This window comes from Podarcis vaucheri (genome assembly GCF_965113315.1).
Source record: "Podarcis vaucheri genome assembly, chromosome: 5".
Taxonomy (NCBI): domain Eukaryota; kingdom Metazoa; phylum Chordata; class Lepidosauria; order Squamata; family Lacertidae; genus Podarcis; species Podarcis vaucheri.
The window spans coordinates 71140722-71163695 of record NC_138763.1 but is presented as its reverse complement, the minus strand read 5'-3'; the positions used below and the strand labels follow the sequence as shown (position 1 = coordinate 71163695).

The window sequence follows — 22974 nt, the reverse complement described above, 5'->3', positions numbered from 1 at the left end:
AAGTCAAAAGGAGTTAAGATGTTTACAGAAGGGGAAATGGATCCACCCACTCACGTACTGTATATATGGGACATTCTGTTTTACTTCCTGTATCCCTATAAATAGGATTAAGGGGCATTAGACCATGTCAAACCATGAGTCCATCTTGCCTTGTCTTGTCTAGCGATACAGACTAGCAGGGGCAACCCAGGGTTTCACTACTTATATTGTCAGAACAGATATAACATGGTGTTATGGGCTGGATTCAACTAAACAGTGGTGCTAGTGAGAGCAAGAGCAAGTCCTGTTAGTGCAACAGGGCTTCATCCCCACACTGTGCACCCCCCAATCAGCTTGACAAGGGCTGTGGGGGGTGGGGTGGGGATACCTCCAGAAATTGTTCCTTCTGAAAAGCAAAAAATGTTTGCACTGATAGAACACATGAATCTCCACAGCACTGTCCAATCAATAATGTACTCTGATTTATTAGTTTGTTTTTAACACACACTTGGCAGAACACGTATTTGAAGTGGAAGGCAAGACAGGCAATAGTTCTGGGGTGGGAATATTTGGCCTTCTGAGAAAACGTGAGTCAAACTCTGCCCTTAATATGCTTTCAACTCATAGTTCCCCAACTATGAACACACTAAAATTATGAGCAGGTGGCAATCTTAGTTCAAAAGTCACTAGCATGAATTTCAAAGAGCTTGGCTAAACCCAGAATAGTACTTTGCTCAGTAGCATTTGTGCACCCCAGTTAGACAATTATTTCTCTGTTAAGTCATGTAAAACTGACCATTGGTATTGCGACATGAAAGAAGGGGGTGAATGTTCAGTGATGCTATCCATGCCACTAATGCTTATGCTTCAATACCATTTTTCTGTGTGTGTAAATATGTGATAATCTTAAGCAATCATTGCATAGCTTCCTTCTCCAAATTTAAACAATATATGCTACATATAGTTAAGAGGTACAATTATATGCTGGTGTTTCGATTAATTTAATAGAACAGCAGTTTCCCCTCAGTCCTTAATAATTTGGATCTTATTGTGCATTCTTTCAGATTAAAGAAGCTGTATAATTCCCCCCCCCCGGGAGATGAATGCTTAAGATTCTGCGTGTTTTGAGTTTGCTGTAATGCCATTCTCTTTCAGTCCCCGTTGACCACATCCAGTTTTGCTACACAATACTACAGAATTCGATGTTCTTTCCATTTCATTGGCAGCTCAGGCAGCTAAGCACATATTTGGGAATAGTTTGTATTCAACTTAATGTGAATTGTTCCTGAGTAAATATGCATAGGAGTAGGCTGAAAAGATCTGGGAGAAAATAACGTATTTTAAAACATTAGGTCTTCACTAGTTCAGCTCAGCGAAGACTTGCCAGGAAAGAAGGACCCCAAGTTTCCATAAACGTGTTTAAGAAGAGACTGCATCTTTACCTGTAACGTCTTAATAAAGCGTGAACATCCATTTCTGCTTGCTACTTGACTAAACACTAAATCCAGGCAAGGAAAGCAGTTATCCTTTCCCAAGAAGATGCATAACACCTTTTCAATTAATACCCTGTATCATTTAGTAATTCATACAGAGAGACACCTTAAATGTTCCTCTGGCTCCTTAGTTCTGTGATGTGATGTTTTAATGGGTGTTAATTAAAATGTGTGAGCTAAATATTTTTTTTAAATATCACCTTTTTTTGGACTAGACTTTGCCTGTGCAAGTACACTTCATGGCCACAATAACTATGTTTATTGTGAAAGGAATGAGTCCAAGCAAACCTCAGGCTCAGGCCTCACGCCCATCCAGTGTGGCCAAAGGGACACGACTGGAAAACTTTGTTTCCAGTTTCATTTAATCATGGTTTAGTGCATATGCTTTGAGCCTCCATTTCCACCAGCCAGCATGGCCAATGTTCAGGAAAGATACGAGATGTAGTCCAAAACATCTGAAAGACATTATATCTTATTGATCTTATTGCAAAAAACAAACAAACAAAACAAAAAAACACAACCAAGTTTCAAAACCCAGTTTGGACCTGGTTTGTTTGGACCTAGGTTTGTCCTTATCACAGTTTGCAGCCATTACATATCATGGTCTGCTTGGGTGGTTTTAACTCTTTTAATTTAAAGAGTTTTTAATTAATTTAACTCATTTAATTAGACAAACTTATGTTTAGACAATGGTATGTTAAGATAATCATATCAGTTTAACAAGTCAAGATGCAAGCAAACATTTTTGCCCATGTGGCACAAACAATCGCAACCAACAAGAATAATAATAATAATAATAATTCATTATTTGTACCCCTCCCATTTGACTGGGTTTCCCCAGCCACCCTGGGCAGCTTCCAGCATATGTAAAAACACAGCAAAACATTAAACCTTCAAATGCTTCCCTATACAGGGCTGCCCTAAATGTTATATAATGACTCATCTCCTTAACATCTGATGGGAGGGCGTTCCACAGGGCAGGTGCCACTACTGAGATGGCCCTCTGCCTGGCTCCCTGTAGCTTCACTTCTCGCAGTGAGGGAACCCCCAGAAGGCCCTCATTGCTTGCTCTCAGGGTTCAATTTATCTCCTTCTCATTTTGTCAGAAACAGGAAACTACAGTTCAGAACAAGTCAGACAATTAAGGCAACTTAATCTGAACAGGGAAATTCTCTATTCATAGTAATCTATGTGTATTTAAAGTTGTTTCAAATGTGTTAAAAACAGCTGGAGGCCCCAGGGTTATTTTAAGAAGTTACTTAAGGAGCTTGTTGGTTTTTCAAAAATGCAAGCAGACACTGCATATTCTGGTAGCATTTGGGTTTAGCTTAATGTATACATGCTTCTTTTGTAGAAGTTTTTAATTCTAAAAGAGAACTTGTATCAGATTGTTGCTGTTATTTTTCTAAGATTGCATTTGCTGTTTTATGGTGTAATTTTGAGGTTTTAATTAGTGAACTCAGCCTTGATGTTTTTTGGGCAAGCAGGATTAAAAAAGTAGACCAAATAAGTAAATTCACACTCATTTAAAAATACTACTCAGATATAGGACAGCTCTTACTAAAAGCAGCTCTTAAGGAATTCCTATGTAATTACACAACATTTTTTTAAAAAGAAAGAATTCCAATGATCCGTGACCAAGATATTTAATTTGGAGAGATCCACAGCCGACTCACCACATCAGGCAATGGATCCTTGCATCTAATTTTAAGAAATAAGAAATCCCAAGGCAGAGTCTCTGCTGCTAAATACAGCTAGAGAGGAGCATGACGCAGTAACTGAATCTCTAGTGAATCTCAGATGCCAAGGTCAGATGACATCTTCCCTATCCCAAATTTCTACCCATAGCAACAATAAGTCCAAACTAAAAAAATATTGAGCAGGGTGGGAGCACATGGTATTTGGATCAAGTTGTGCTTTACTTTAGCTGTAAAATTATTTAGGAGAGACAAACCTTCATATGAAGTATCACAGCTTTTGAAGCCCTTTCTTCACTGATAAAAATTACTAGTAAAGCAACGGCCCAATGCAAGTCAAAAAACTGGAACAATCCCCCCAAAATGTGAATATTGATCATTTTAAGCCAGAGGGATTTGCTTATCCCACTGGAACAACAAAACTATTTCTAAAGGTATCAGAACCCTAATCTACCTTTCCCTTTAAAAATTGAGTTCGTTAAAGGGTTAAAGCAGAACTTTAACTGGTGGTCTTCAGAGGCTAGAAAGAGAAATGGACATGTACCCACCCTTACAGCAACAGAATAAATATCCATCACCATTATTCTTATTTTTAAAAAAGCTGCACCTGAAATGCAAGACTAGCATTCTACAGTCAAGAGGAAAAACAAAACAAGACACCAATGTCCCAAGACCCCTTTCACAGGCAGCAGGAACCGAGCATGCAAGGGCAGAACCCTTGCAAAGAAAGCGAGAAGAGCCTCTTTAAAAAGGACAGAATCTATTTTGCATTCCCCATTACCGGTCTCTCTGAGCATTCGCAAATGGTTCTTGCACTTCCGTTCAAACAAACTATTTCTCACACCATCATATCGCCATAGTTCATTCTTTCATAATATATCTGCTCACAATGCTGGATACAGTTGTAAATCTAAAGTGCTTGTAAAACAAAAATCCATGCGGAAAAAAGACATTTGGTTTCTTAACGTATTTTTACGTGTCAGAGACTGGAAGGTGAATGGCAGAAGTGTCACTGAGCTTTGAGCATTCTCAGCAAAATTATAATTTAATCAATACAGTGATACCTTGGTTTGCATACGTCTTGGTTTGCGTACATTTTGGATTACAAACACGTCAAACCCGGAAGTGCGTGTCCCGGTTTGCAGCCTTTTTCAGGATTACAACCCCCTCTTTGGGGGGGGGGGATTACAAAAAAATTTTTTTTGAGGCCCCATTGACAAAAGCGCGCCTTGGGTTACAACCTGTTTGGGTTTACAAACGGACCTCCGGAATGGATTATGGTTGTAAACCAAGGTACCACTGAATAGGTAAGCAAACTAGCCGCCTTCAGTGCTTCATTCCAACGTGGAAGATAGCCCTGTACCATTTCACTGGAGAGGCTACCAAATTTATCATGTCAGGCTGCCACAGCTGCTGTGCTTTGGTGTGCATTCTCTATTTGCCTAGGGGGCCATGGCTGGACCAGATCGCCAGCAAACTGAGTGCAGTGTGATAGAACTCACCCTTGCAGAAGCCAAACTAGTTCTACTTCAACAAGACTTGTTCTTCTAGACACTTGGTACTCCACTCTTTAATAATGTTTTTCCTAAACTTCCCTGGAACAGATGCTACGCTAACCAGCCTGTAATCTCCTGGGTGCCTATTTAAAAATCAATATTACATCGACTAGTTTCCAGTCTTCAGGGACTGATCTTAGGGGGATGTGACATAGTTTTGTTAGAGGACTGGCCATTTCACACTTGAAGAACTCTTTTAAGAACTCTTGAGTAGAATCCACTCAGACCCAGATTTGCCAGCTTTTTATTTTGTCAGTAAGGCAAGCTTAGTTCCTTGTCATCACTATTTGCCTCAGTTCCTCAGAAGCCCTTCCTGGGGAAGTTAGTTTAGACACAGAGATATGCCTTATATCTTCCGCTGTGATGGAAGATGCAGATAATTCATTCAGCTTCTCTGCTATCTCCTCATCTTCCTTTAGCATACCTTTGACTTCCTTGTCATCCAAACACCCAATTACCTTCCTAGCTGGTCTCCTGCTAATAACGCATATTAAAATAAATGTTGTTGGCCTTTATGTTTTTAGCAAGGTGAACAGCCTTACAGCCTTTCTGTCAAAGTTTGCTTTCCTTTTTGTTCTCATTTGGACCAAACTTTCACTTTCTGATTGCATTTCTAATTGCAATTCAGCGCTTGTCAGTACAGATGTTCAGATGTCAGTGAGCGAAAGAGCCTCTCATAACAGACTTCCAAAAGTCTTCAAGTGCTGCGGAGGTAATGCCCTATTTGCTTAGAGCATAATCCTTCATATTAAAGAAAGAAGTTCCTCAGGGGAATGTTCTGTCACAGCTTCCTCAAGAATACACATGCTTGTCAAGAGAGGCAACTCAACACAGTTCTGCTTCAATTTGAATCTGTGCAGCCTTATTTAAGAGAATTCATCAGCATGCCGGACACTTCTCACTTGAAAAATCCCCCAAGGCATTAGAAGTGCATTCCAGGCATAAACATCAGCAAATGTAAGAGTTGGAAAGCTTTATAAAATGATCACTACATTTAATTAGAAGCATATTTTTGTCATTATCCTGCTTTTTTCCTCAGTTCCCTCAGTACCTTTCAGTTAAAATCATGAGGTGAGAAGCACAGGGAATGCATTTTAATAAGCTGAAGTATTAACTGCAGCCAGACAGGCTTTAACACTCTATTTACCTAAGGGAGACCCGTCCTTGAAAAGTTTCTACACTATTGATTACACGGAATAAGTTATACAAAATAGGTAAATCAATATATCTGATTAGCTCACTCCTCATTCATGCAGTGCGCTACCTTTCAGAATGCACATAGCTCAGTCTCTCTTGATCACCACCTAGCCAGGAGGGAAAGGGCCCCACTATCAGCCTCATCCATGTGATTCCACGGCTGCTAGCGTTAGTGAAATTGTGTGGGTGTGATTCCTGAGATGACGTGGGAACACAGGACTTTGGGATCCTACCATGGGATAAAAGAAGAGCAAATTTAGGGTTATACTGAATGCATCCTTGCATTTATTTGCAGGTTGTTTTTAAAAATGCAAATTGTATAAATTGGGAGGGCTGGTTGTTTTTGAGATCACAGGCAAACAGAATTTATCTGCAATGGGAGAAAGTCCCCCATTGGCACTAGTTCAATACCAGCTTCAGAAGGGATTTTCTGCAGGACCACAGCAGAGGAAGAAAGCATAAAATTCCCCTTCCCAATTTGCTCTGCATTATGACACACATAATTTTGTGGTTTTTTTAAACAAAAAACTGCACATTAAATTTCTAAGATGTATTTGACACTTTTGCATGTAACATTGACCACAAATTAGCCTTCCTCAAACATCAATTTTGGACCATCATTAGCCCCAGCTAATGACCATGCTGACTGGGGTGGATGGTAGTTGTAATCCTACACAACCAGAGAGCACTAGATTGGTAAAGCCTGGTATAAACCAATATGCAATATGTGGGTTTGCGAGAAATGTGAATCCCTTCCCTGCCCTAGGAGGGGAGGAACAAAATGGGAGAGTGCTTGAACTGTGTACTTCTCATACAGAAGCTAATTTTCCTAATCATAGTTATGGCTACCGATGCATGCTAACAAAGTGATTATCATGTCTAGCTCAGCCCAAACACACCTCGTTTTGGAAGGCATGGTTGACTCTCTCGTGACACAAATCAGAGGTAGCTATCTCAAGGAAACTGATAATGTAAGCTGATCCTCTATCACTCAGTTATGTTGAAAGGAATTCAGCCACCTGTTCCATCTTCAAGTAGTTTGTGGCAGATAGATTAAGATAGCTTCAAAGTACAGGGATATGTGGTGAGAATTAGTTTACGCATAAAATTTGGAATTTTAAAGTAAATATGCCCATAGGCCAATATCTCCCATTCACACAAAATATAAATTAAATATTTGTGAAAAGCAGATTTGCCTCACTCTTATGAATAGAAAGATAATTGTTTGATTTTATTAAACCAAAATGGAAAAATCAACCATTGCTGCTCAGTAAAAAATGATCACAAAAAGGAGAAGAAATTTAATGTAGCATCTAGTTGGTTTAACAAACGTTAAGTAATTCTGCGTTGAAATGACTCAATACTGAACTCTTGCGACAACTTTTGTTGGGAAAAGTTAAGTCTCCACATTTAAAAATACAAAGCCTTTTTAGATTTCAAATTATGAAAGCCAAGAGTCTTTTTAAGGTAATGGGGGAAATAAGAAATATATACTGTCCCTTTTAAAAGGAGGTGCACATATGAGATCTGAAGCACAAATTGGTTGAAGCACATGCTGACAAGTCAGTACCTGCCAAAAATCCTGATGAGAGGGGGAAAGGTTAGGAAGAAAGGGAAGAAAATGAGCAAAGGTTTGGTTACAGAAACAAAAACAAAAAACAAAAACAAAATAATTACAAACTGTACATCGTTAGAGGAACCACAGAATAAAACAAATAAAGAAAAAAACCCAATTCATGTCTCAGGAACAAGATACTGCTGCACACCTTAGAACCAAGAAATAAAAGGAGGCACAAAAGGTCAGTGAGATTTAGGAGTTACCTGCCAAAACATAATAAAAATTAAAATTAGTAGTTACTAAAATAAAGGGAAAGAGAAAGAAAGACTTCCATAATTCCATCAGTTTATGCCAACAAAAGCAATATGCCACAAAGAGCTGGGAAGTGGTAGAAGGGAGGCTGCTCACAGATATAAAACAATGTTTGGAAGAGCCCACAGCATCCTCATATTGCAAGCACAAACCCTTAACAATATATTTTCTTATGCTTAAAAAGAGATGAGTCTTCCCTGATGGGTAACATCTGTATTAGGCCGGAGGCACAAACCAATTAACCGCTGCAGTTAAAAATTAATGGCTAACCCCAGGTTAAAATCTGAGATCCAAATATATCACAGGCAGCTGTCCACGTCCTCCTGTAGGAATGAGCGCTAACAGCTGAACTTGAAGTGGACTGTAAAGGGCACAGGCACATTTTTTGTCAATCGATACTTCTTCCTGGAAGATAGAATGTCCTAGTTCACATATAAGCCAAACCATGAGCGTGCAGGGTTCCCGGACAGATTGCAGGTGCTTTGCTCCTCCTCAATCCTGGCGCTCCACTGAAGTGAGCTAAGCCATGGTGTGCCTCAGTGTGTTGTCCATGCTTGAGGTTCATCTCCTTCCAAACAAGCCACCAACTGTAAGCACGGTTTATTCTTGGGTTACAGCTGGTGCCTTGTTTGGAGTAAGGCAAACCGTAAGTCTGGGTTTAGGAGACATGCTGAAGTCAAACCATGCCTTAGCTCACAAAAGCAGCAGCAAGAACTGAGAAGGAATGAAGTGCCCACGATCTCTTCTCTAAGAGCCAGCACACTCATGCTCAGCGTTTCATGTACACTGAGCTATGGAAGCAGTATGTCGACTGCTGGTCCTTTTCAAGCTGCTGTATATTGTAAAGGCAAAAGCAGCAGTTTCGTACATATTGACATGCACGGCTCGCAACTAATGCATTCCGGATTTGGGTTTTCCATGCCCAAGAAGCCACCCTAAATCAATCAGGACAATTTGCTGAAGCAAACAGCAGACAAAGACGTCTGGAACTTGACTGAGAGAGGGAGAGCAAATGCCCACTGTATATTCCATTATGGAAAAATATGTTCTTTTAAGCAGCCCAATGAAATTTCTCACAGATTACGTCCTTAACAGTTCAAATTTTCTGTCAACGGTGTGGTAAATAAATATGCAAAGAACCACCTGACAGAGCACACTTGTCACAAAAAAAGGTCATCAAAAAGAGCTGAAACAATTATGCAGCACAAATTCAGATTATCTGGATAGATTCAGTAGGATTGGCGGCATTATATATATGCACATAAATAAAAACAGATCTGTAGCAAGATCTGAAATTTCAGAACAGCCAGTCCACAGGGGCAAGAAAATATGCTTAGTGTATATTATTGCAATGTCAATTAGCCAACTTGCCTTCAGGCATATCCTTGTCCGCAACACTATAAGCAGCAGGGTAGACTATTGCATTCAATAGTCATAAACAAAGTCTTGATCACATTCCAGGACAACCAAGAAATAGAAGGCTATACAAATTAAGGTGTATGGCCATGCAGAGAGGATTAATGCCCTATTCTCCAGGCCCACCCATATTCCTGCCATCACTGCTGTGCCCGACAGCAGCTTAAACTGAGAGCAGCTCAGTCCAAGCCACAGTTACTATTGCCAAGTCAAAAAGAGTCCATCCTCCCCTTCAGCTGGCCAGGAGCAGAGGCAGATGGTGACACCATCCCATGTGTGCAATGAGCAGAGTGGGACGGGAAGGAAGAGACCAGTTCCACACCCTACGGCTGCACAGCTTGGCGGAGAAAGATGGTTCCCCTCCCCTCCGGAGGCAGGCTGGTGGGAATGGCACTCCACCTCCAGACTGAGCAGAGCGGGCCTGCCTCCGAAGAAAGGAAGGGGGAGCGGCCAAAGCTGTATTCTGGATGTCAGCTCTTATAAGCACAGCAGCAACTGTGCACTTCATTATAGGTCAGCCCAGGAATGAGACAAAGCAGGAAAGCAGTAAGCAAATTTGTCTTTGCCTGAGAGTGCTGCTCAATGAACTAAAGGGCAGGAGGGACAAGGAGGCAAATGCAGCTTTGGAATTCTGCATCTCTTTCTTATATATACAGTGAAAGAAGTTAAAAAGAACTCGGGGAGGGGAATTCCACCTTCCCATTGATGGTATTTGGAGTTTAAAAGTTCAATTTAACACGGAATCACTGTGGGAGGAACATGTTTTACCTTAGATATAACAGTGCGAACAAAGCTATGTTTCCTGCAGGAAATACATGATTTGAGAGGAAAGATCCTAGTTCTAACTAAGATGGAGAATGCAACAAGCTGTGCTTGCTCTTGTGTGTCAGCAGTGGAGACACAAAGGATGTCTGCTCTCCCAAGGTGAGGAGGAAGGGGAAAATGAGGTCAGCAACTGCAAGAGTATCCGTCTAGCCTGAAGGAAGGGCAGCACAGGTAAAAGGGCAGTCTAAGAAGCTTGGAGGTTCCTTTCTCTTTCCCCATGTAGATGCATCAACCTCCAGCGCAAGCTGACTTGCATCCAACACCCATTTTGATTTTTATGAGACATAAGGATTTCACACACTGAATTTCTATCACAGGTGAAAAGAACACCACTCAGGTGAAATTATCCCGAATGAGAAAGGAAAGGCCACAACTATACTTTGGAAGCTGCAGCTAAGTATTAAAATTAACCGTGCTAAATCAGATCAAAGATCCACCTAGACCAGCGTTTTGTTCCCACAGCATCCAGCTAGATGCCTATGGGAAGAGCTCTGTTTTTTATTGTTACATATGGTTCTACATTCTTGGTGCTGCGCAAGCCGGGCCAAGAGAGGCTGTTTCGAATCTCAAATTTAGTCCCCTTCTCCGTGGTGGCCCATAAAAATTCCCTGCTATAATCACCTCCAAAATTAACACAGCTTTGCTTACTGCTAGACAGTTTCACAGGCAGAGAGGAGAAAACAAACATTTCCTTAGTAGCTAAAATGGTAATTAGCATGCACCCACAAGTTTAAGAATCTCACCTTCCCATCATAGCGTTTCACCACATACTGATCAAGTCCGAGGTCTAAAAGAAACAAGAGAAAAGCAAAGGTTTTATGTAGCGTGGATTGAATGTTATGAAATATATTCACATGGTTCAAACACATTAAGCTCTAACCAACCAAAACATAGAAAGTACAGGAAAGCTCAGCTTAATAGTAGCTTCATTTTATATCTTATGAAATGTGTACAGATCTGGGGAATAGTAGCTATAGCTATATCAAGACATAATGGTGGTGCCACACCTTGCTTCTCTTAGAACAGAATACACAAGTTATTTCTCTACCCTTCTCTACTACCTTATACATTAACCTCTGTCCTTCAATATTTATACTGCCTTAAGCAACAGATGCCATTAACAGATTTCAAAATTGCCATCAAACTTTAAGTAACATTCATTTCATACAAGCTGAAAGCAAACGATGGTCTATGAGCTCCAAACTAAGTGGGTAGAAAAGGTAAATTTGAAAGATGCTGAAGGGAGAAGACAGTAATCAATAGTTAATCTTACAGAAGGAGATGAAACTAAGGAGCAGGTGCAGCAGTAGATAAAGGTACTAGAAATGTTGCAGTAACCTGCCATTTGCCACCATGAAATACAGCGCACACAAAATGGTGTGCTGTGGGGGCGCAAGACCAAATGGGTTATATTCACCATTTGCAGCTTTGAAGCTTCCAGCACGGACTCAATCCATTATACCAGCGTTCTACTTGCGGTAGCTAAATTGAGGAAGAAGCCAGGCACGCCATTTCCTCCATCACTGCAATCAAGATGCAATGAACTGGAACCTCAGAACCAGGAAGAAAAATAGCAGCCGGAACTATTTTGTAAATGCTGGCAAAAGAGCTTTTGCATGTGTTTAAGCAGTGCTGTAATATGTAGGCAATATAAGCCACTCTCGTGCTTTTGCTTGAAGCTGTTCTGCTTGCGCAAGAGGGTCCACATCATCTTAGGATGTAATTTTACCTTTTCCAATCAACAGTCGAGCGTCAGATGTAAAAGAGCCTTCCATAAGCAGAGTAAACTCTGCAATGGATTGTCAGTGGTTCCAGGTGTTTTGTTACGCAGAAGGGTGGGCAAATGACTTCATCCGTCAGATTTAAGGGTGAAAAACTTGCTTAAACACATACAAATTTCAGCTGAATCCCAGAATGAATCAATTGTTTCTATTACGGTTCAACCCTAATTAAAGCTAGAAGCCAGGACAGAAAGCTTTGAACAACAAAATATGATGAGGTATTTGAGAATCTCTCATACTAGAAAATCACAGGTAGTTATTAACATTGAATTATGAACCAGTAATCAGAGGAAGAGAGATGAAAGACTTTAAATGATTGGAAAGTTTGACATTGCCTTTGTTTGTTTGTTTGTTTGATGAAATTTATACACTGCTTGATTGGGGAAAAAATGCCTCAAAGCAGTTTACAAAAAGATAAAACTATACAAAAGTTAAAATATTAAAATAGATTAAAATTACTTCAACTTTCTAAGCATCTGCGTAGGCTTGCCTAGACAGAATACAGTGAAGGCGCCTGCTGGATCTCAATAGGCAGTGAGTTCCAAAGGGCACAGAGCACTGTTAAGAAACTGACGGCTCCTAAATTGCTATTCCTCTTTACTATATTACATCGTGTTTAGTACAACCCTAAATGTTAGCAGATTTTGTATGGGAGGAAGAAGCAGCAAGGATTGATTCTGAGATACTGTGGAAGAAGTAGTTTATGAATAAGTTATATTACTATAAACTTAACTCACATAAATAGTTATTGACTGATTTAAGACTTGATATGGTATAAACAGCATGGGACCTCTGCAACATTGGAAACTTTAATAAGGTCCAGGAAGGGAAGAGAGAAAACAATTCAGTGAGGATAAACTAATCCACTGAGCAAATACACTCCAACTGAGAAAAACAGAATGTAGAACCAGCTATGTTTGAGACAAAAATGCATGTTAAGAATTTCAATTCAAACCAACAACCTGGTCTGTTTGTTATGTGGGAAGAATATGATCTGTATACTTAGAATAATTTGATTCTCAGCATATGAGAAGATAGATTACCACCCTGCATATTTTGTTCTGTGTTATCACCATTGCCTACAAAATCAGACATTTCATTATTCATAGCTAAGAGAGAAGATAGGACTCATATGGAACAGCCATATTTGGCAAGATGCTTGCTAATGCCCAATTAAGCACTAAAATGTCTAAAATGCAATCTACTACACTATTAGAAAGACAAGGGATGCCAATTAAGTTTTTTGATGGCCAACTTTTACACATTTAAACAAAAAAATGGGAATATATTCTTGAAATATAGAATGATTTTCATGAAGTTTAAATTCAAACACATGGCAGTATAAGATGATTAATCATAGCCATTAAATCATAAAAAGACCTCAGAATGATACCTACAGAATGGCTATGGAGGACTCTTACATTCATGGTGGATATGTCTTCCAGTTGAAAGATCTTGGTAGATGTTTTAGAAATAATACACCAGATCTTAAGGCAGCAGAACCCAGTGGTAGTTTTGCTGAAATGGTTGAACAAATAACGGCTGGGGGAAACCCAGCCAGATGGGTGGGGTATAAATAATAAAATTATTATTATTATTATTATTATGCTCCACCACCATGCATGAGCCATGTGTGTATGCAGCACCAATTCGGTGCTAACTCAATCATTTCTCCATTATGTGTTTAGCTTCCAAACTGGCATATTATGGTAACATCTAGGGCTGCAATCTTAACACCTGGGAGTAAGCACTATTGAATTCAACTGGACTACTTTTGAATAGACATGGTGAAGATTACCACCCAAGCCAGAACTGGTAACCAACCACAGGCATGCATATTCAGTCTATTTGTATTTTATTTCTTTTATTTCTATATACATATATACAAAAAGAATTCCAGATGGAATTTTAAATAATGACATTGTCGTCTTATTACTCAAGACTGGCAAGATGTGGGGAACAGGGAGAGAAGGGGAAACCAGCAGCCGTTGATCAGCAAGGCAGATATATATCACTGCCACATGTTTATGAGTAAACATGATAAAATGCTTCCCATATATTCTGAAGTTCATAATGGTCATAGTGCAGGAAACAGAGTTATTAATCAACTCAGAAGATCTCTGAGACTCTCCTAAGCCAAGGCAATAAAATCTCCACTGTCATCAGCTTCATAAGCTGAGGAAAAAAGTTATAAGACTGTCAAGCAGTACATTCGATTTGTGGATGCTGTGCTGAAGAACGATCCCAAAGCACACTCCTTTAATGGTAATTTAAGTTGAATGGGAGAGTTAAGCACCTGCTTGAATCTCTCCCACTGAAATCAATGGGTTATGGCTTGATAGGGTCTAAAGAATTTGTGCTAAGTTTATTGCTATTTTATACAATGCACTCTATGCATTTTGCAAAGAAGAACAAGTTTCTATCCCAAGCAGCTTATAATTAAAAAAACCCAGACAAAATGGAGACAAAAGAAGGAGAGGGAAACTGAGAAGAATTTGTGGTTATTTCAGTCACACATGCTTAGGCTTAGTAGGATATTGGAATTTGGGGTTTGTTCCAAAAGCATCATGGAAAATAAGGTTTGTTTGATGATGCTCTTGTGAGCACATGAGTCACCGATAAACTAGGCCCACGTAGTCCTGAATTTTGTTTTAACAGTGGTCCACCTCACGTGGTACTCACGTGGTATGGCAAAAGACTTTCCCAGATGTCATGTTCCCAGCATCTGGTATTCATAAATATATTCCCTCTGTACAGCAAAATGCCATTTACCTATTATGAATAATTGCTGCTGATAGTCCTGCCCTACCACTAGATTTGTCTAAATCTTTTAACAGAAAAACAAATTTTAATATGGAATGCTTTTTATAGCACATGAGGGACAAAAAGTGCCCTCTTGTCATTTTAAGCAGCAATGCCATTTCTTAAAACCCTTAGCTTGGCTTCATGTATGTGCCCAGAACCTACATGAGCTTCTTCTCCTTACCTTCAACCCCTTCCATGGCCTCATAACTCACCGCCTAGGGACCAAGACACCCCTAAATTTGACTTTTGCTTGTCCAGTCCACATTTGTGCAAAGGTCTCTTGCGCCCTCAAATGACTTATCTGCCGCTTTTAAAATTATATTTATATCCCAGTTTCTTTGAGATGGTACACATGGTTCACCCCATGTTCTATTTTAACTTTCCAACAACTCTGTCAGGTAGGTTTGGCTGAGAGACGGTAACTTGCCCAAGGTCACCCCAGTCAGCTGCAATACCGAGTAGGATTTGAACCTTGGCCTCCCAGGTTCAACACTCTAGCAGCTATACCAAACTGGCTTCATATCTACATAGGACTGCCTCTGCACAAGGCCACGGGTCTTGCTTTACTCCTGAAACCCACCTTTACAGGACAATCCTACACATATCTACATGGAAGACAGATCCATTATGTCTCATAAGCCTTCCTTCCAGGTAAGAGTGGATAGCACTGCAGCCTAAAGGCATTTGTTTGGATATTGTAGGGTCTTCGATATGACACTTAACCAACAGGGTAATTAGAAGGATGAATAACTGAGTATCATAAAATACTTCATATACCTAGTACCACGGAAATTAAATTTCTGTATTCTGCCATCAAACAAGTTCTAAAGAATGTTTATTTTTAAAACAGTTACTTCTGCCCAAGATATATAGTCTTTAGGGAATGTGCATAGTTCACATAAAGAATACTAAACAAAACTACTGTAGTCTACAGTGAATCAAAATGCATTACTAACACACTGCACTTTCATAAGCTTAAAAAAATATGACAGCAGTTGGGTCAGATATTTCAATTTACTGGCTTCTCCTTAGGAATGCTTAAGTAGAGATCAAGAGGTATACAGGAGGTTTCAGAGAAACTACTTGGCAATGATCCTTTCACAAGAGTTATTCAAAATCCATCAGACAGTAACCCCAGGTCACTAACAACCTGTGTTTTACATAGTAAAGAGCCCCTCTCAGATCTTAATTACTTCCCATAAGCATCCCTTCCCTCCTAATACCTGCTCCCTCACATTTTCTCTCAGTAAAGCCTGTCGTTATTCTGTAATAACTTAGCTCTAACCATATGTCTGGAGCAATTGCACTGTCTCGAAACAAAACGGCTAATGTCTGTACATTTCAATATGGGTTGCACCAGCAAAGTATTTCAAGGGCCAATTAGCTCCACACAAGCAAAGCCAAGAATCTCACAAACCTCATTTAACCATCCTGATTTGGGAGAGAGAGAGAACTTCTCAGCTGAGAGAAATTGTCAGCACTTGAAGTCTGAGCAAAATGTAGACGGGGGGGGGGGGGTTCCTGGAGTGCACCTCCATGTTATCCATGTGGAGCAGATATAATGTAGTGGCTAAGGGACTTGAACTATACTGTATAGAAGTTCCTGAGTGCAACCTCCAGTGGGTCTTATGTAAGTCCACCCCTTTCAGCCTCTGCTCTCTCCCCATCTGCCATTTGAGGATAACATTACTGGCCTAGCTTACAGGGATGCTGGTATGTGTTTTAAAAACCCCCAGATAAAATATGTGAAGCTCTTTGAAGATTTGCATCTTTTAGGTCTACATAAAACTGTATGAAGAGTCTCAAAATACTTTTCTCTTTGCAACACGATCTCATGAACTTGTTCTATAATAGCCACTGGAGAATGCTTCTTGTTTTTTCCTTTAATTTGTTTTTGGAAGGGCAAATTCTAAGATGTTTTTGTCACCTGCGCAGCCTAGAGATTAGTGATGTGCCACAGTTTTCATAAATTTAGATTTCCCCCTCCCAACAACTTCCTCTATGACAGGGAAGCATCCACTTATATTTCATGGTAGCCTTAAGCTAAAAGCAAAATTATGAGTTGAAAGGCTGCATAATTAGCTTCTATTTCCATCTACTCCAAGCTCTGTCTTCAGGGGAGAAATTTGTTTCTGCTACTGCAACTTTTCAGTATTCCCTGCAATTAAGTTGCCCCCTCAACGGCACCCAACACTGGGGGGAGGCCCTACCGTACCTAAGAGGCAACCAAAGAAGTTGAAAATTAAATCATCATCCCTGAGCCTCATTTCAGAAAGAAATAGCCAGAGCCAATATCTCTACATAGGAATTTATAGCTATTGATAGTTGACAAATTAAATAAGCCAATCAACCTTTTAAACAGATTACAATAACAAAGAATTCACTTCTGCATAATCACATATACTTGCTATCATAATATACAAGATCACTTACTTTCTGGTTGCTTTTCATTTGGAGTTATAGATCTCACAAAATCTTGTGGGGTCATAAATACTTCTGATTCTCCATGTTCACTTATTACTTTCAAGGTTGCAAAATATCGAAAGATTTTATCTGGAGTTGAGTACGCTCGGATCCTGTTTTCATACTCCATTACCTAAAAATATCGAGAAAGAGAACATCAGATCCCCCCCATTCAAACAGCACAAATATTTTCTTTGACAAGTGTAGGTAATTCCATGTACAACCCCTGCAAAATGCTAACTAATAAAACAACTTACTGTGCTACATATAGAAAAGGGAATGATTTCGTGATGGGCAGAGTTATTGTTAAATATCAACCCAACCAAACACTTTGGTTCTTCACTTTTCTTTGGGTCCTTTATCACTATAGTCTATTCTAAGCCCTCAAGCATGATAATTTCAACAAGTCTGTATTGGTCTGTGACCAAAATCATTCATTCAACAAGTCCATATAGTGTACATCAGTAAAAAGTATTTGCAGCTGTTCCAGTAGTGTGGCATTTAATAATAACTAGCAAAACTGCCATTGTGACAGGCAAGGGGTGTTGAGAAGGCTGTGCATGTCTAAATAATGGGGACACATGGCACATATACATGATATGGAAATCATCCACTTATATGGGAAACATATTGGGGGCTAAACTTGCTCCCTCTTCCTGATGACCACAATGTCTGGGACAGGTTGCAGGTTCACACCCATGCTAGAGTGTGACTGAACGGTCAGAACTAGTTATTAAAATGTTGCATTTTGAACATTAAATGTTGTGGTCCTTGCACACACACACCCTTTATAACTCATTTAATTCCATTTATGAATGGCTTCCCAGCAAATATTCTGAATCAATATAATAATAAAAATCACCAGCAATATAAGAAACAATGTCAAATATTTTTAAAAAATCAAATCCAATTCAGGTACACAGCCTGGGATAAAAACTTTATAACTATTGTTGGGGAAAAAATAAAAAAGGTGACTGTCTGATATATAACAGAACAGATTTTGTTACCCAGTTCCTATACTGAGTCAAACAGCTTTCCCTAAGGCCATTTATCAAATTCATGGCATATGTGAAAGGGGTACATCCCCCACGCAGACACATGATTACTTTGCCACATTAGGCCTTTAATCAACCAAATGGCCATTTTTCAAAATGCTCTCACTTTCAAATGTCCACCTCCACCAGAATTTGCACATTAGCTTTAAGAACTCTGGTTAGGAGCAGAATGAAAGTGCTTGACTGTTTCATAGAAAGTGGGGAGGAGGGGAGTGACTATGCAAACAGGTCATCAGAAAACTACCTTCAATCAATACTCTACAGTATATTTTAAAGAAATTCAATTCAAGGCACATAGCAGCAGAGCAAAACCACCTGAAGTTCAGCTTACATCAGCTTCCCATCTTTTGCATTCTTAATAAACTGCAGCTTAAGGTCAGACAAACCAACTGAAAAAGGAAGCAAGTGCTAACAACTCTTCCAGCTGTTTATCTTAATTTAGCATGGATCTAAGCCTGGCTAAATTTTGAAAAATAGGACAGGGAAAAGGACATTGTGGCAGAGCAGGACCTTCATCCCAGATCCTTGCAGTCTAAGTGTGACACACTATTGTCTACAATGGCTTCTTGTATACCAGAAGGAGTGTCTCCACCTCCATCGTTCAGCCTGGACACTGAGATCCAGCACCAAGGGCCTTCTGGTGGTTTCCTCACAGCAAGAAGTGAAGCTACAGGGAACCAGGCAGAGGGCCTTCTTGGTAGTGGCACCTACCCTGTGGAACACCCTCCCATCAGATGTCAAGGAGATTATATAACCTTTAGAAGACACCTGAAGGCAGCCCTGTATAGAGATGCTTCCTATTTTTTTATTGGTTTAATGTTTTATTATGTTTTTATATACAGTGGTACCTTGGGTTACATACGCTTCAGGTTACAGACTCTGCTAACCCAGAAATATTACATTGGGTTAAGAACTTTGCTTCAGGATGAAAACAGAAATTGTGCTCTGGTGGCACGGCAGCAGCAGGAGGCCCCATTAGCTAAAGTGGTGCTTCAGGTTAAGAACAGTTTCAGGTTAAGAACGGACCTCCAGAACGAATTAGGTTCTTAACCTGAGGTACCACTGTATGTTGGAGGCTGCCCAGAGTGGCAGTCAGAAGGGTGGGGTACAAGCAATAAATTATAATAATCATCATAAATATGAAAAATTCCCGAGAGCTAAGAGGACAGCAGAAACCCATCCAATGTGTTTCCTGAATATTACTTAACTGATATCTTTGTCAATTACCTAAATGAGAAGGAAAGCAATGAGTATGCAGCATACATTTTACTGGAAAAGCAACCATAGATGTTGCTGAACTAAAACTCCCGTCAGTTCTAGCAAGCATGGCCAGGGATGATGAAAGTCATAGTTTACCAATATCTAGAGAACCAACGGTTCTCCACATCTGCCTTTAGTGCAACTGTGTGCCCTAGAATCCACTGGAGTTCCATAGCAGACCATGCGGAAAAGGCTTCTGAAAGGCTGAGGAGCTTGAAGAGAAAAATGGCTGCTAACTTAAAACCCACACAGCTTGTCCCATTTAAAAATGTTTCATTTGGCTCACAGAATCTTTAGGAAGACCATGCGCAAAGCCAAGAGAGGGGTGCCAGCAATCTGAAGTTCCACGCTGCACGGTAATGGCAGAGATAAGTTGACATTTATTTTCATTTGGCAGCTTCCTGCAGTGCTCTAATGGGTAACGGGGTTAAAGAAAGATGCTCTAACATCTCACCTTTTGGCAGTGCTCTGAGAGCACAACTGTTACTTCAAAATAAAGGGACCGTGGGCTACTCCGCTGGACCACGGAGGCCAACAGAAGGGGCACAATGCACAGCCACCATCTGTTGTGCTATTTTAACACTTGAAAAATAAACCTGAAACAAGATCAAACTCATAAGGGATATTTCAGTCTACAAAAAGGGACAGAAACTTGGCTTTGGGTATTTGTACCTTCCGCATCTGCAGCTCTTTCAGACAATCCAAAAAGGTTAACGTACAATCAGTTGCTTAATCAACAGAAGCCACCAGAGGCACAAGCAGACCTTGTTAAAATATATTCATGCTACAATTTTAATATCAAAACAAGAGTAATAGTTTATCACAGAATCACAGAGAAGAAAGGGTAGCTTAAAAAATAAGCACGATCAAGAGAAAAACATGACAGACTATAGACTCCTTGACTTCCAACATCAATGGAACAGTTAGATCAGCACCATTTGTACCACCCAGACCAGAAATATTCCTCATTTTCAGACTCAAGGCTTACTTTAATCCTAACTTACAACACTGGAACCATTTTATTTATTTGACTGTATATACTGCTCTTTCTCTGACTGTCAGTTGATACTGGTAAAATGAATATTATGCGATGTACTGCTCCCATTTAGTATACTGTATATAATGGATCAAGACAGCTGTCTGCATTTTTGAGCTCTCCTTTTGTTGTGGCTACGGATTATTTGGGGGTGTTCCCTATAAGACTGCCATGATGAACTCCTCCACTTCAAAATTTACTACAGCCTCACCAGCTACAAGTTTATTAGTTCCTTTTACCATACTAATGATTTTAGTAATATGTTGTAGACAGCTCCATGGTCATTCAGGGCAGTCCAACTAAAGAAAAACTTCCCTCCCTACTGCAGTTTTATTGACTTTATCCTGGGAATTGTGGAGAGAGAGGGAGAAAGAGAGATATGTTTAACATATCAAACCAATTTGGTATAGTTTCTTGAGATTTCCTTTCTTCATGCAGAATTTTTAACCAAAATGCAGTCATTCCAATAAATCAGGTATCAACAATTCACCTCCAAAATTTATTAAGAGAGAAGACTCCCCCAGCTAATTCTAGCTACTCAGATTTACTGGCTAGGAAGGTTGCTCTTCTGGCAAATAAAAACAGAGAAACATGGATGTTTCAAAAGTGTTTTTGATTTTTAAGTATTTGTAAAAACCCAGCCATTTCTGATCACTGTATTTCAGCAAAATGGAAATCAAAAGTCCGGCAACTGTCAAAACAGAATAAAATAAAGGATTCCTCAGAGACAAATTCCCTTAACTAAAAAAGAGAAGTCTCATCATATTAAAACCCATAGGGCAGTAACACTTGGAGGAGCTAATAACTTTCCCCAGACACTACAGAAAAGTCCTACTGCTGTATAGAACTATTTTCCCCCAAATGAATTACTACCCCTCACACCATTCATATTTCTTTTTACTGGTCATTAACCCTCATTCACATCTGCACCTTTCCCTTCTCCTGGTGTTCCGAAGACTCAAAAAACGTGGTTCACAACAAGTTGTCAGTCCCTGAGTTATTCGTACATGAGCAAGTCGCAAGGATTTATTAGACAAAAGAACTATTATATTCTCACTTCCTTCACTACCGAGTCGCACTCCAACATGCCTTGCGTGTCAGCTTTGATTTACTCAGCCATTTTTAATTGCCTTCTTTAATGGTATCAAGACAGAAATGTTTCCAAGTCCTAAGGCTTAAAACAGATTTTATCTCCCCGCAACCCTCCTTTTTAGGTATATCACAATCATAAAACAGTTTGCTGTCGATTGCTCCACATATAAATTCATTAGCCTACCAAGAATGCCAGGACACCCGAGAAGCTCTTCTGCATAGATAAAAGCACACATCCAAAGCACACATTCTCCCCTAGGATGAAATGAAAGAGCAAAGAGCCTTTGGATGTGTATCTCAAACAGCAACACACCACACAGAACCTAACTGCAGTTTATTTACAATTGGGCAGAAGTATGTTCCGTTCAAAGACAAACACACCCATTAGTTCTTGGCCAATGGAACACCAGCTCACACCCGAGCTCTGGTTCAGACAAAAATGCTAAACTAATTAGAATTACACCCAAACAAGGTCCGAAAGAAGCTCTTTGAATCCCAGCCATCATTTTCTATTGATCCAGAATCGTATAAACCACCAACAAATTGGTAGTGAGACAAATGGGACATAAAGCTTTCTATTAATGACTGCCTAAGAATGTCGCAAGAAGAGACATGCAGAACAGACGCAGACCCGTGTCATTCCAGATGTGGTTGGTTTCTAACCTGCTATCAGTCCCAGCCAGTATGACCAGCGTGAAATGAGCTGTGGTGTACCCTATCTGTAGGGCCACAGATCTCCTATCCCTGCTTTGCATTTCTACACACACCTCAGCAACTGAAGGCCGCAACAATTTTCACACCTCTTGATGGTATAACTGACTGCAGTTTAATGCAGAATATTCCAGTGCAACAAGAATACATACCTTACGGTCCCGAAATCCAGACCTCTGCTTCTTCTTCTTCTCTTCGACTGGAGCATCTTCATCGCTTGACTCAACAGCTTTCCCATCATCACTTCCTTCATTCACTACTTCTTCTCTGTTCTTCATCTTCTCACCAGGCTCTGCCCTTATGTCATGTTTCACAGATGATGGTGCTTCTGCATGGGCTCTGAGAGAAAACAAGAAGGAAATGTGAAGCAGGAACGTCTGATCTTTTAAAATGCCTGTCAGATTGTATTTTTGAAAAGCTACAAATTCAACATGAACTTTGCAATTAGATCCTTCCGCAGAGAAAACCTTGTTCTAGGTACCCAACAAACATCTTCTGCATTTAAGGATTATTAGCCCGACATGCAACCCTTAAATAGGATTTCTTAGTGCAAGGTGGACCTAAAAGATCATAACCTGATCAGTGCCAGTACTAAAGGATTGCATTCAGACAATAGTCTATGGCTTCAAAAACCATGATTTTTAAAGCTAAAGCTAAGTATTACAGCTATGCGCTCCTCAGACCACCACTCTTCCCATGCCAGCTTTGGCCTAGATCTCCATGCCAAAGTAGGTACAC

The 22974-nt window shown here is 39.9% G+C and overlaps 1 protein-coding gene across 1 annotated transcript in view; it reads right to left on the bottom strand.

Moving 5' to 3' along the window:
- Window positions 1–22974, bottom strand: part of MICU1 (mitochondrial calcium uptake 1) — a 145229-nt gene that overhangs the window by 75602 nt on the left and 46653 nt on the right. Inside the window, exons 3-5 of the mRNA XM_082222101.1 lie at window positions 22389–22575; window positions 17053–17215; window positions 10777–10820 (exon numbers count right to left, since the gene is read on the bottom strand). Of these exons, the coding sequence (XP_082078227.1) occupies window positions 10777–10820; window positions 17053–17215; window positions 22389–22575 (394 nt within the window). The remainder of the gene's footprint in view (window positions 1–10776; window positions 10821–17052; window positions 17216–22388; window positions 22576–22974) is intronic.